The sequence below is a fragment of the Narcine bancroftii genome, chromosome 2 (assembly GCF_036971445.1).
Source record: "Narcine bancroftii isolate sNarBan1 chromosome 2, sNarBan1.hap1, whole genome shotgun sequence".
NCBI classification, from domain to species: domain Eukaryota; kingdom Metazoa; phylum Chordata; class Chondrichthyes; order Torpediniformes; family Narcinidae; genus Narcine; species Narcine bancroftii.
Window position 1 is genome coordinate 310,485,494 of NC_091470.1, and position 15,348 is coordinate 310,500,841.

A 15,348-nucleotide genomic window follows, 5' to 3' on the forward strand; every position below is an offset into this window, starting at 1 on the left:
CTGTACAGAAATAAATAGTGTTTAGTAATATGCAAAGAGTTATCAAATGAGTCTATGAGTTTGTTGTTTAGGAGCCTGATGGTTGGTGGGGGGGGGGGGAGGTGGTGGTGCCAGGTAGCAACTGTTCCTGATTGTAATGGTATGAGACATGGCATCTATACCTCTTTTCTGATGGCAGCAGTGAGAACAGAGCTTGTTCTGGGTGGTGTGGATCCTTGATGTTTGCTGTTGCTCTCTGACAGCAGCATTCAAGGTAGATTTTCTCAATGGTGGGCAGGGTTTATCCCTATGATGTACTGAGCTGCGCCACTACATTTTGCAGGGCTTTCTGCTCAGAGGAATTGGTACCCCCATACCAGGCTGTGATGCAGCCGGTCAGCACGCTTTCCACTACACATCTGTGGAAGTTTGCCAAGGTTTTCAATGTCATACCAAATCTCTGCAAACTCCTGAGGAAGTAAAAACTCTGACACGCTTTCTTCATGATGACATGAATGTGTCTTTTAACCTGGTATTTTCTAAACCCTGCCATAGGAAAAAAAAGATTGATTATCTGTTCACCTACAGTTCTCTACATAATGTTTGGGACAAAGACACTTTTTTCCTTTATTTTTCCCTGTGCTCCACAGTTTTAAATTTATAATCAAATAATTCACATGCAATTAAAGTGCACATTCCATATTTTATTCAAGGTTATTTGCATATATTTTGGTTTGACCAGGTAGAAATTACTGCACTTTTTACACATAGTCCCCTATTTTCCATAATGTTTGAGACATTTGGCTTCAAGGTGTTTGTGATTACCAGCTATGTTCAATTGCTTCATTCATAAGAGAGGCAGGCTTGCTTCTAAGCTTTTGATCACTCTGAGAGTCTGTAGTTGCCATTTTTCAACATGAGGACCACAGCTGTACCAATGAAAGTTAGAAGTCATTAGGCTGATAATCAAGAATAAAACAATGAGATATCACCCAAGCCATATGATTACCAAAATTATTTTTTGAACTTAATTAAGAAACAAAAGCATATTAGTGAGCTCAATTATCGCAAAAGGACTGGTAGGCCAAAGATTACCTCCACTGCTGATGACAGAAGAATTCTCATCAGAATGAAGAAAAATCCCCAAACACTTGTCTGACAGATCAGAAACCTTCTTCAGGAGGCAGGTGTGGATGGTTCAATGACATCTGCAGAAGATTTCATGAACAGAAATACAGAGGCAACACTGCAAGATGCAAACCACAGCAAAGGTGGAATGCTTTGGATTTTAGGCATTTCCTTTACACCCCTACACTTTCCTTCTCAGCAGAGATAGAGTACCTCCTGGTGAAATGCAGACCCTTCTACATGCCCAGGGAATTCTCGGCCCCGCTGATTTTCAGAGTCTATGTTCTGGCTTTAGTAAATGAGGGAGAAGCCATGAAGGAACTTTATGGTGTAATCTGTGAAGCCTTGACATCCCACCCTGATGGTGACTTCAATCACACTAACCTGAAAATGGTCTTACCACGGTTTCAACAGCATGTGAACTTTGCCTTCAGAGGAGAGAACATCCTGGATTGCGTGTACACCAACGTCCCTGGTGCATCCCTGGTTACTTGGATCATATATCTGTCCTGCTAACCCAAGGGGTGACAAAAACAGACCTCAATGGCTACCGCCCTGTTGCATGACTGCCACCATTATGAAATTCTTCAAGTGTCTGGTGATGGAACACATCAAACCACACCTCCCAGAGACATTGGATCCATTTCAATTTTCCTATTGAAGAAACCATCCCACAGACGATGCTCTAGCCTTGTCACTTTATGTAGGTCACTTGGCGAAAAAGCCAGATTGCTGTTTATTGACTTCAGCTCAGTTTTTAATATGATCATTCCCCAGAGGCTGGTGGAGAACCTGTCCTCACTGCAACTCAATACCCCTCTCTAACTGGATCCTGGACTTCCTAACAGAAAGACCACAGTCTGTCCAGGCTTGTAGCACTGGTGCACCTGATGGCTGTGTGTTCAGCCTGCTTCTGTTCATGTTACTGACCCATGGCTGCATTGCCAGATCCAGCTCCAATGGTGTCATCAAGTTTGCAGATGACACAACAGTATTTGGCCTCATCAGCAATAACAATGAGTTACACTAGAGAGAAGAGGTGGAAAATCTCGTGAAAAGGTGTGAGAGTAACAACCTGAGTCTTATTGTGGACTAGACATTACACATTCACAACTCTATAATAGAGAGAATGGAGAGCACCAAGTTCCTTGGAGTTCATTTAGATAGTGACCTATCGTAGACCCTCAGCATCTCACTTGTCAGGAAGGCACAACAGTGACTGCACTTCCTGAGAAAACAGAAGCAGGCAAGGCTAGAACCATAGAACAATTATAGCACATAAACAGACCACTTTGGCCCTCTAGTCTGTGCCAAACCACTTTTTCTTGCCTAATCCATAGCCCTTCATACCTCTCCCATCCATATATCTGTCCAAATTTCCTTTAATATTTAAAATTGAGCCGGCATCTACCATTTCAGCTGTAAGTTTGTTCCACACTCCCACCACTCTCTGAGTAAAGAGGTTCCCCTTCATGTTCCTCCTAAACTTTTCCCCTTTCACCCCTAACTCATGTCCTCTTGTTTGAATCTCACCCACCCTCAATGGAAATAGCCATCTACATTTGCTCTGTCTCTCCCCCTAACAACTTTAAACACCTCTATCAAATCACTCCTCATTCTATGCTCCAGGGAATAAAGTCCTAAACTGTTTAACCTTTCCCTGTAACTCAGTCCCTGAAGTCCAGGAAACATCTTAGTAAACCTCTGCACTTTATCTTATTGATATCATTCCTGTAGTTAGGTGACAAAAACTGCACACAGTACTCCAAAGTTGGCCTCACCCATGTATTATGCAACTTTAACATATCATCCCAATTCTTGTACTCAATACTTTGATTTATGAAGGCCAATATGCCAAAAGCTTCCTTTACAACCCTATCCACATGTGACACCACTTTCAGGGAATTATGCATCTGAATTCCCAGATCCCCTTTTTCTACCTCACGCCTCAGTACCCTACCATTTACTGTGTCCTTCCAAAATGCAGCACCTCGTATTTGTCTGCATTAAATTCCATCTGCCATTTTTCAGCTCACTTTATGAGTTGGTACAGATCCCTCTACAAGCTTTGAAAACCTTCTTCGCAATCCACAACACCCCCAATCTTAGTGTCATCTGCAAATTTACTAATCCAATTTACCTCATTATCTTCCAGATCATTAATATAGATGAACAACAACAATGGTCCCAGTACCGATCCCTTCCAGCCACCATTATGTCAACCTATCAAGAGCATCCTGGCTGCCCACATCACAGTGTGGTAAGGTTGCTGCAGAGAAATGTATCGGAGGTCAATCCACAGGACTGTAAGAGTGGCAGAGATGATCACTGGAGCCTGCCTCCCCCACCCCCCCCCCCCCCCCTAAATCAATGTGATCTACCAGGATCATTGTCTGAAGAGGGCACACAAAATCATTGAGGACCCTTTCCACCCTGCACACAGCTGATCCCATCAGGGAAGAGATACAGGAGTCTCCTTGCTGAGACTCTCTTTAAACCGCATATTAATTCACATTTGGAGCATTACGAGCAGTTTTCAGACTCATATCTAAGGAATGATGTGCAGGAGAGGATCCAGAAGTTTATGAAGAGTAATACCAGGGATGAGAGGGCCAACCTTTGAGGACCGTTTGATGCCTCTGGACCTGTATGCACTGAAGTTTAAAAGGATGAAGGGGGAATATCATTGAAACATACTGAATGTTGAAAGTTAAGAGCTGAGGTGGAGAAGATGTTTCCAGTAGTGGGAGAGTCCAGGACCAGAGGGCACAGTCACAGATTAAAAGATGTACCTTGAGAATAGCAACGAGAAATTTCTTCAGCCAGGACTGGTGAATCTGTGGAATCTGATGCCATAGGAGGATGTGGAGGCCGTCATTGAGTATATTTAAAGGTGAGGTTGAAAAGTAAGAGCATGTAAGGTTATGTGGAGAAGGAAGGAAAATGGGATTGAAAGGAAAAATAAATCAGCCGTGATTTCAAAAGTGAAACAAACTTGATGTGCCAAATAGCCAAATTTTTGTGGTCTTATAAATTGACTAATTTAGTTCAATTCCAAATCGCCTATCAAAATGAAAATAGAAGAAAAATGTAATTAAGAGGAAAGTATTTTTCCAGCATAAATTGTAGTTGGGTAAATGTATGTCTTTGTAGCAACTGTGTCGCAGTGCGAAATGAAGAATGAATAAATGATGAGACGTAGTCAAGTCGATGTTCAGTAAAAGACACTTAAACAGTCACCTGCAGCTTTTGAAAACCCCCCCAAGTTCCAAATGAGATAATCTCATTGTGACATCATGATGACACTCGGAACCTCCCGAGCCAGTTCGATTAGCCACTACACCTTATGGTCATTTGAGCTTCTACTCTGTTGGCATGAGTCTGTAGAACAGAGCTTCTGGTTAAAACCAACCTACTCCACAATTTCTTTACTTCTGTCAGATGTTGCTCTTTCATTTCTTTTGAAAATGCTAAGATAATCTCACCATTGTGCTTAAACTTAAGAAGATTTTTACTTTACAATATTTTTCAGTTTGAAGTTTGATTTTTTTTTTGCTGAGTTGACTGCCTTGTTCTGCTTTTCAGAAAATGTTAGCAGACTGAAAAAACTGGAATATCTCAATCTGGCTTTAAATAATATTGAACGTATAGAAAATTTAGATGGTAAGTTGAATTTAAGCTTATCTTTGAATGAATGCCATACTTAAAATATATCAAAAGAATTAGATTTTTCTTTTATTTTCCCTGCCATCTCGCCCAAATTAACCATGACCCACCTCAGCATGGACATGAATTCTGACTTGTCTTGCTTTCTTCAGTGGATTGGTGCTTTTTGTTTAGGTTCTTTGGACATTCTTAAACAAACTATGGTGTGTAGGCATTGTAAATTACCTGACTTCTAGGAAACACTGACAAGATACTTCTTTAGAAAATGTGGATGAGTGAGTTTAGGTTGAGTTGGAAATTCAAGGAATGAGCTAGAAGTATTTTTAGAAACTAATAGTTTGGTAGGAAAATGAAACTTGAAGATCAAATTATTATTTAAATGGAAAGTGATTACATGAAGAAGGTCTTGGGAGCGCTTGTGCATGAATCACAAAAGGTTGGTTTGCAGCTGCAATGGGCTGTCAAAAAGGCAAATGGAATGTTGGCTTTCATTGCTAGAGGAATTGAATGTAGGAATAGGGAGGTTATGCTGCAACTGTACAAGGTACTGGCGAGCCTGCATTTGGAGTACTGCATGCCATTCTGGTCTTTTTACTTGAGGAAGGATGTACTAGCTTTGGATGTGGTCCAGAGGACGTTCACCAGGTTGATTCTAGAGATGAGGGGGTTTTCCTATAAGGAGAGATTGAGTCATTTGGGCCTGTACTTGCTTGAATTTAGAAGAATGAAGGGGATCTTATAGAAACATCTAAAATTATGAAAGGCATAAATAAGATAGAGGTAGATAAGTTGTTCCCATTGGTGGGGGAGACTAGAACTAAGTGACATAGCCACAAGATCCAAGATTTAGGATGGAGATGAGGAGCAACTGCTTTTCCCAGAGAGTGGTGAATCTATAGAATTCGCTGTCCATTGAAGCAGTGGAGGCGACCTCAGTGAATATATTTAAGACAGGGTTGGATAATTTTTTATAGACTAGGGGAATTAAGGAATATGGGAAAAAGGCAGGTAGATGGAGATGAGCCTGTTATCATTATCAGCCATGATCTCATTGAATGGCATAGCATGCTTAATGGGCTAGATAGCCTACTCTTCTATTTCTTATGTTTTTTTTACGTTACTATAAGAAAGTTGATTCCATGATTGTCATGGTTATTCTCAAAGAAAAGGAATATAATTGATGAGAAGCTCAATGTTCCACAATTCAAAAACATTGCATGTTGTTTCACAAATACAGAAAAATATTGATTACACTGTGATTGATGCAGAAGAATATTGGTCTGATTAAATAACTTACTATTAAAAAAATCTATTTTGTGGAAAATCAAGGCTGCTCTTGAAATCCATTTTACTTTTATTAAAGTGTACCTTGAGGAGCTCCTGTTGGCTAAATTGAGACCAATGGATATGTGCCAAAAATACCTGCAAGAATAAAATGGTGCATTAGTATGTTACCAGAGTATGAAGATGTTACTTTTGTTTTGTCGAGATAATTTATCACATAAGGATGCATACATCTGATACCTCTGTGTTTCCTGAATTTGAATGTAGAGTTACTGACCTTCTTAAAGAGCATATTCTGCACTGGACCTGGTCTTTTAAGTTTCCACAAAGTTCCTATGGTTTTTGTAACTTAAAATTATACAGATATAAGGACTTTTAAGAGTTTTAGGAGTGAAGTTTTAACCTCTTACAAAGATTGAGAGGATGAATTGTTGAATTCGTCAAAGCAGAAAACCAACTCCAAACAGCTGCGAATCAAGATACTGTACTTGTGTTTAACTCAAGCAGATGAGGGACCTGTATAGGGATAGGTCAAACATATTTCCAAGATAGCAAGCCATAGATCTCAGCAGCCATTCAAATTTAATGACTAGGGCCATCTTGCAGTGAACTGGAATTCACTGTCTGTGTGTAGATTAGACAGCTGACCCCTTATCTTGGCTCAGCCCCCATTGGTCCTGATATAAACTCTGTTTTCCCGCCTTACCCCAGATTACCTGAAGACCTCTGTAAATACTGGCCATTAGTTATAAGTTGATAAAGGTGGGTTTGTGCTCTTCACAGGTCTCCATGTCACAGAGCTTTTTTGGGGCTCTCATGAAACCTGCACCTAAAGGAAGTAAAAAAAAATTGAGCAAGTATTTGTAGTTTGCCAGCTCTGCTTGTAGATCAAGTGAAGAATGATTGCTTTGCCAAACAGCACCCTCTTCCAACTCCCCTAAACTTCCAGTTATGATGAAAACTTGTTATGATGTGCTCCCTCCTGCAGTCAGTCTCTTCTCCACTTTAAACAGAAAGGATTTGACAGTTAACTGAAGGGATCTGTTTTCTCAGACCCTCCCATACATATCATCCTCTCGACCCTTCATCACATTTTTGCAAGAGATACATCTGATGTTTTCCTCATGTTTCAGCATTAGCCACTGGAGTAAACCTGTTCTTTAGACATAATTTTTCCCCCCCTTTCCCATTCCTTGACAGGGTGTGAGTTTTTGAAGAAACTTGATCTAACAGTAAACTTTGTGGGTGAACTGACCAGCGTGGAGTTACTCAAAGTTAATGTACAATTGGAAGAACTTTTTCTGGTTGGAAATCCCTGCTATGAATTTGATGGCTACAGAAAGTATGTGATTGCTGTACTCCCACAACTGAAGGTAGGAGTTTGATCACTCACATTCTGGTGTTATAAATGTTTGTGTATTTTATTCATAAATACTCAGAATCAACTTAAAGGATAATGTTTTCTCATTGTGGGTCAGATCAAGCTATTTTGGAGATGTTTGGGGATACATTGGAAGATGAAGTATTTAGCGTGACTAAATTTGCAACCTGTTTTATAATTCAACCTGACAGCATCCATAAAAATACCACAGAGGTTGGTGAGACAGAATAGAAGGTGTTGTTCCTCCAATTTGCAGTTGGCCTCAATTTCACAGTACATGAGGCCATGGACAGACATGTCAGTATGGCAATAGACTCTGAAAGTGGTTGGCCACTGGGAAGTCCTAACTGTTGCAATGGCATCTGCAAGTTCCAGAAACGCTTTATTTTTTCGTCTCAGCATTCTCCAGCCAGACAGCATTAATATCAACCTCCAATTTCCATTAATACCCTCCCCAGGTCTCTCTTTCCCTACCCCTCTGCCTCCTTTTCTCCAGCTCCCACCCCTTTCCCTTCCTTCTATCAGAGAGCTACCCTTCTTGGCTTTCTGTTCTCTCCCTCATCATTTCTTCCTCTTCTATCCTCCCACTTGTATCCATCTGTTACCCTGTGCTTTTCCCCTTTCCACTTACTCTCTCCTGTCCTTTCCACTCTCACTTTTTTTACTCAGGGATCTGCCTGATTTTCCTGATTCCAACAAAGGGCTCAGGCCTGAAACGTTGGTTATCTTTTACTTTCATTGAATGATGCATGACCTGCTGAGTTTCTCCAACACTTTTGTGTATAGCACACCTCACACTTGTCTGGATTGAACTCCATCTGCTATCTCTCTGCCCATATCTAAGACTGATCTATTGCATTATTTGATAGCCCTCTAAACTGTCCACAACTTTATCACTCTTCATCATCTGCAAACTTACCCACCCATCTACTTTTGCATACAAGTAATTGATATCTATAATAGGAACATAGGAAGTAGGAACAGGAGTAGGCCAAAAATGGCCCATCGAGCCTGCTCCGCCATTCAATACGATCATGGCTGATCTAATTTATGACCTAACTCCACCTACCTGCCTTCTCCCCATATCCCCTAATTCTTCTATCATGTAAAAATTTATCTAACCAAATTTTAAATATGTTTAATGAGACAGCCTCAACCACTTACCTGGTTAGAGAATTCCAAACATTCACTACTCTCTGGGGAAAAACTATTTTTCCTCATCTCTGACCTAAATCTACTCCCCCGAATCTTGAGACTGTGTCCTCTCATTTTAGTTGCCCCGGCCAGCTCAAAAACCTTCCTACATCTATCCTATCCATACCCTTCATAATACTATATGTTTCTATAAGATCTCCTTTCATTCTTTTGAACTCGAGTGAATACAATCCTAGACGATTTAATCTTTCATCATAAGTCAACCCCTTCATCCCAGGGATCAACCTAGTAAACCTCCTCTGGACCGTCTCCAAAGCCAGTATATTCTTCCTCAAATATGGAGACCAGAACTGGACACAGTACTCCAGTTGCAACATTACCTCCCTACTCCTGAATTCAATTCCTCTAGCGATGAAGGCCAACATTCAATTTGCCTTCTTAATAATCTGCTGCACCTGCAACCTAACTTTTTGCGATTCATGCACAAGCACTCCCAAGTCCCTCTGCACAACAGCATGCTGTAGTTTTTCACCCTTTAAATAATATTCAGCTCTTTTATTTTTCTTGCCAAAGTGGATAACCTCATACTTACTAACATTGTATTCTATCTGCCAGACCTTTGCCCACTCATCCAGCTTAACTATATCCCTCTGCAGACTCTCCACATCCTCATTAGAATTTGCTCTTCCACTCAGTTTAGTGCCATCCGCAAACTCGGCTACACCACATTTTGTCCCCTCCTCCAAGTCATGAATGTAAATGATGAACAGTTGTGGGCCTAACACTGACCCCTGCGGCACCCCACTTACCACTCTCTGCCAACCTGAAAAACTCCTATCTATCTCAACTCTCTGCCTCCTGTCAGACAACCAATTTTCAATCCAGGCCAATATATTTCCCTGGACTCCACTTTCCTGTAACTTACTGATAAGTCTCTTGTGCGGCACCTTATCAAACGCTTTCTGGAAATCCAAATATACAACATCAACCTGTTCCCCTCTATCCACCACACCCATTATATCCTCAAAGAATCCTAACAAGTTTGTCAAACAAGATCTTCCCTTTCTAAAACCATGCTGCGTCTGCCTGATTGAACCCTTACGTTCCAAAAGTTGCACTATTTCATCTTTAGTGATGGCTTCAAGCATTTTTCCAACTACAGACATCAAGCTAATTGGCCGATAATTTCCAGTCTTAAAAAGTGGCGTGACATTTGCTGTCTTCCAGTCTGCCGGGACCTGCCCAGAATCCAAGGAATTTTGGTATATGACCACCAATGCATCAACTATAACTTCTGCCATTTCCTTCAGAACCCTTGGATGCATATCATCAGGACCAGGTGATTTGTCTGGCTTTAGTCCCATTAGTTTCTCCATCATTACTTCCTTTGTAACAACTATTTTATCAAGGCCCTCCCCAACATTCGCATCCTTAACTCCGCACTTGGGCATGCTGGACGTGTCTTCCACTGTGAAGACTGACACAAAATATTTGTATAATGCCTCGGCCATTTCCTCATTTTTTGCTACCAGTTTTCCTTTCTCATCCTCCAAGGGTCCTATGTTAACTCTGGCCACCCGCTTCCGTTTTATATATTTATAAAATTTTTTGCTTTCTGTTTTTATATTTTGTGCCAATTTACTTTCATAATCCTTTTTCTCATATCTTATTACCCACTTTGTTACCCCTTGTTGTCTCTTAAAGTTTTCCCAATCTTCCAGTTTCCCACTGCTCTTTGCAGCTTTGTACACCTGCGCCTTCAATTTTATACTCTCCTTTATTTCCTTTGTTAACCACAGTTGATTTTTTCCCTCCCTTGCTGCCCTTTTTCCTGACCAGAATATATTTTTGTTGAGCATTACAAAATATTTCTTTGAAAATCTTCCACTGTTCCTCAACTGTTTCATCAATTAGCCTGTGCTCCCAGTCCACTCTGCCCAATTCCTCCCTCATCCTATGGTAGTCACCCCTGTTGAAGCATAATATATTAGTTTTAGATCTAACGATTTCCCCTTCCATCTGAATGAGAAATTCAATTATACTATGATCGCTATTTCCCAGATGGTCTCTGACTATTACATCATTTACTCTACCTATCTCATTGCACAGCACGAGATCCAGGAGAGCATTTTCTCTTGTGGGTTCCTTAACATGCTGCTCAAGAAAACTATCGCAGATGCATTCTATGAAGTCCTCTTCCAGACTCACACGACCAACTTGATTTTCCCAATCTATGTGGAAGTTAAAGTCCCCCATGACAACTGCTGTATCGTTATTACATGCCTCACTTATCTCTCTATTTATTTCCTGTGCCACTAAACTATTGTTATATGGTGGGCGATAGATAACACCCACCAATATTTTTTCCCTTTGTTATTATTTATCTCTACCCAAATGGACTCAACATTAAGCTCTTTAGATCTTATATCATTCCTCACTACTGCCTGGAGCTCATCTTTGATTAAAAGTGCAACTCCACCTCCCTTACCATCCTGTCTATCTCTTTGCACCACCTGATACCCTTGAAAGTTTAATTCCCATTTAGGGTCACCTTGTAGCCATGTTTCCGTGATGGCTACCAAATCATAGGCATGGGTACCGATTTGCGCCTCAAGTTCACTAACCTTATTTCTAATACTGCGGGCATTCAGATAAAATGCCCTTATGCTCTTTGTCCTTTTAATATCTAGTGACTTCTGTAACCTTTTCTTTAAACAATAGAGGTCCCAAAACTGATCACTGCAGAACCACTGGTCACAAGCCTCCACCCTGAATAACACCTTCCACCACTCTAATCCCATCTGTCTTGTATGGTCAGCCAATTCTATATCCATCCTATCAACTTACTATGGATGCCATGCATCTGTACCTTCTGAATTAGTCTACCATGAATGTACTTGTCAAGCACGTATTTATCCTTTCTTATATTTTCCCTGCCACTGATATCAGGCTTATTGGCCTAACATTTCCAGGATTATCTTTTTTCCCCTTCTTGAATAGATACAATATTAGCTGCTCTCTCCAATTCTCTGGAATGATAGAGAAGGTGGAAAGATCTTTGTCAAGGCCCCAGCCATCTCTTCACTTACCTCCTTCAATAATTGGGGATAAATCCCATCAGGCCCAGGGAACCTAACCACCTTAATACTTCTGAAAAGACCCAGTAGCTTAAGAAAACAAGTAATAGGAGCACGAATACACCATCTGGCCTTTCAGGTTTGTTCCACTGTTTAATAAGATCATGGCTAATCTGGCTGTGGACTAGAGTTCACTCCTCTGCCTTTTCCCCATGACCTTAAATTTATCTACTATTCAAAAATTGATCTAACTGTTTTTTAATATATATTTAATGAGGCAATCTCTCCCTGCTTCTTGAACAGAGAAATTCACATATTCAGTACTCTCTGGGAGAAGTAGTTCTTTCTCACCTCAGCCCTAAATCTACTCCCCCAAATCTTTTCAGGCTATGTCCTCCTCATTCTAGTCTCACCTATGGATGGAACAACTTTACTGCTTTTATCTTATCCATATCTTTCATAATATTTTATGTTTCTATAAGATCCCTTTTCTGTCCCTCCTCATAGGCTAACCCACTCATTTCTGAAATCAACCTGATATATCTCCTCTACATTGTTTCCAAAGTCAGTATATCTTTTGTCATGTAAGGAGAGCAGAATTGTATGCAGTTTTCCAGATGTGATCTCACCAGTACCCTCTACAATTGCAGCTGAACCTCCTGCTTTTAAATTCAATCCTTCCAGCAAAGCCCAGCATTCTATTTGCCTTCTTGATACCTGTTGCACATGCAATCCAATCTTATGTGATTCATCTACAAGAACTCCCAAGTCCCTCTGCCATTTAAATAGTAATGTTACGTATTATCTTCTCCTCCAAAGTGGATGACCTTGATGCACTCAGTCTCAGACCCTTGCCACCCATTTAAGCTATTTGTATATCTTTGTAGACTCTCTGCATCCTCTGCACAATTTGCTTTTCAACCCAATCTAGTATCATTAGTAAACTTAGATATGTTGCACTCAAACTCCTCTTCTGAATTATTAATATATATCATGAACAGTTGTGGGCCAAGCAACAACCCCTGTGACACTCCCCTCACCACTGCCAAGCAGAGAAACACCTGTTTATCCCAACTCTTGGCCTTCTATTAGTTAATCAATCCTCATTTCATGCTAATACATTACCCCAACTCCATTCCTTCATATCTTATGCAAAAGTCTTTTTTTTTTAACACCTTATTCTTTTTGAACAGTGGCAAAACATTTGCATACACTGTTTAAGCAAATATACCACTGTTTAAAAAAGGATGTAGGCAGAAGGCAGGTAACTCTTGAGACACCCTCTTTTTCAATCTTAAAATGCCCTATCACAAGAACATTCTCCAAATTATGATCCCTATTACTATCCAAGTCCTTCTGGGTAAACACCAATGCAAAGTACTCATATAGAACCTTACCCACTTCCTCTGACTCCAAGCATAAATTACTCGTTTGTCCTTGAATGGTCAATTGTGTACTTGCCTATTAACAGCTGCTCTCAGTTTACTCTGCTAACCCCTGTCTAATCATGTCATAATTTGCTCTCCCTCAACATAGAACTTTTATACATGGTCCAAGCAAATGCTTGTTCATAAGATGTGTTGAGTCTTTGCCCTCTTCGAGCTTGAACTCTGGACTGCTGGATCCATGGCCCAGAATTCTGGCTGCTACTCCAGTATGTGGACAGTGAGGAAGATTTTCAAAGTTTGCAGAGGGATCTGAACTAACTGGGAGAATAGGGCAAAATGGCACATGGTGTTTAATACAGACAAATGTGAGGTGATGCATTTTGGAAGGGCAAACCAAGGTAGAACACACACAATAAATGGTGGGGCACTGAGGAGTGTAGAGGAGCAGAGAGATCTGGGAATAAAGATACATTGTTCCCTGAAGGGGGCGTCGCTCATGGACAGGGTTGTAAAGAAAGCTTTTGGCATCTTAGCCTTTATAAATCAAAGTATTGAACATAGGACTTGGGATGTTGAAGTTGTTTAAGACATTGGTGAGGCCAAATTTGGACTATTGTGTGTAGTTCTGGTCATCTAACTACAGGAAGGATATCAATAAGATTGAGAGAGGGCAGAGAAGATTTACTAGGATGTTGCTAGGTCTTTAGGAGCTGAGTAACAGGGAAAGATTGAACAGGTTAGGTCTTTATTCCTTGGAGTGAAGAAGAGTGAGGGGTGATTTGATGGGTGTTTTCAAGATTATGAGAGGTATGAACAGAGTGGATGCGAGTAGGCTTTTTCCACTTAGATTTGGGGAGATAATTGGAAGAGGTCTTGGTTTTAAGCTGAAAGGGAAAATGTTCTTCACTCAGAGAGTGGTGGGAGTGTAGAATGGGCTGCCATCTGGTGTGAATGCGGGCTTGATCTTGAGTTTTATTGGATAGATACATGGATGGGTGAGGTCTGCAGTGTTATGGAGTGGGAGCAGGTCAGTGGGACTAGCGGAATAGTGGTCAGCACAGACTAGAGGGCTGAATGGACTTTTTTCAGTGCTATAGCGTTCTATGGTTCTAAAACTATCTTAAACTTAAAGAACAGTGATCAATATTTCTAAAAATGTTCTCCCACTGACACTCTGATCACCTGACTGAGCTCATTTGCCAATACAAGGTACAGGCCCCCTTCCTGGTTGAGCTACTTCCAAGCTGTTTCAAGAAACTCTCCTGAATGCACATAACAAATACTGTCCCCATCTCAGCCTCTGGCACTAAAGATGTCCCAATCAATATTGGGGAACAAAGTTTCCCACTATTGGAAATTTGTTGCTTTTGAAATTTTCCATAATCTAACTGCATATCTGTTCCTGCACTTCCCAGTAGCTTTTGGGATGCCTCTACTATAGCTCTATCAGAGTGATTGCTCTTTTTTTTTCTGATTTCCACCCATGCTGCTTAAGTTGTTGACCAGAAAATCTGACTCAATCTTTACTGCTCAGATGAGACAACAAAGTTTGATCTCATTGCATCCAAATTATGCCAGTTATTTGATCAGCACATTCACTGGTAGCTGTAGATCCAACAGCGCAGTAGGAATATCTAACTTGGTGTCAAGGTCATGAAATGGCTGTCTCATTGCTTGGGAAAGATTGAGGACCATCAAAATGTATGTGATGTGATCTCATTGTCTACATTAATCTGCCCTGCATTGATGTATATATTGGAATAGGGTGATATGAAAAAGTGCAAGTTGCAAATCTGTGGAAAAAAAAATATCAACCTTTATAAATTTTTTTGTGTGGAGATTAAGTTCAAGTAGTCCAAAAGAGAATGTCAAATGTAGCGGCAGGTGGGGGGGAGGGGAATTCATCTGACACACTGTGATTGCTGTTTCTGAGGAATCTTGCATATTTACAGAATTATTAATTTTAATCCAAATTGCAATGCTTTTGCTGTACAGTGGTTAGATGGAAAGGAAATCAGTCGTTCTGAACAAATCCAGGCATTGCAGGATTTCCCAGTAGTACAACAACGCATATTAGAACAACAGGCAGCTTATATCCTGAAGCGGACCAAGGAAAAGGATCACCAGCAGAATTTCGAGGAGAAAGAGATTAATGAGAAAAATGGAAAATGGAAGGAAAATCCCAACTCCAATGGACACTGCAGTCCTGAAATCCATAATGCCTTGTGGGTGAAACAATATTTGCTATTTTTATGAAGAAAATGTATGTGTTTTTGTTCGAACCAGTGTG

General features: G+C 40.6%; 1 protein-coding gene and 1 long non-coding RNA gene across 11 annotated transcripts in view; one reads left to right on the forward strand and one right to left on the reverse strand.

The window, feature by feature from the left end:
* The window catches only part of dnaaf11 (dynein axonemal assembly factor 11), an 80,633-nt gene that overhangs the window by 21,685 nt on the left and 43,600 nt on the right, over positions 1-15,348 (forward strand). For 8 of the 10 annotated variants that reach the window (XM_069921636.1, XM_069921645.1, XM_069921644.1 and 5 more), the window contains 3 exons: positions 4,693-4,770; positions 7,258-7,430; positions 15,054-15,283. In XM_069921636.1, coding sequence (XP_069777737.1) covers positions 4,693-4,770; positions 7,258-7,430; positions 15,054-15,283 — 481 coding nt within the window. Of the gene's footprint in view, positions 1-3,262; positions 3,368-3,954; positions 4,001-4,692; positions 4,771-7,257; positions 7,431-15,053; positions 15,284-15,348 lie in introns of those variants that run through there. The other 2 variants (XM_069921642.1, XM_069921643.1) reach the window with 2 other exon arrangements.
* LOC138755516 (uncharacterized) lies at positions 676-4,325 on the reverse strand. The gene is made up of 3 exons (XR_011352352.1): positions 3,900-4,325; positions 1,075-1,187; positions 676-908 (listed from the first exon to the last, which is right to left on the reverse strand). It is a non-coding gene; the product is annotated as an uncharacterized lncRNA (long non-coding RNA).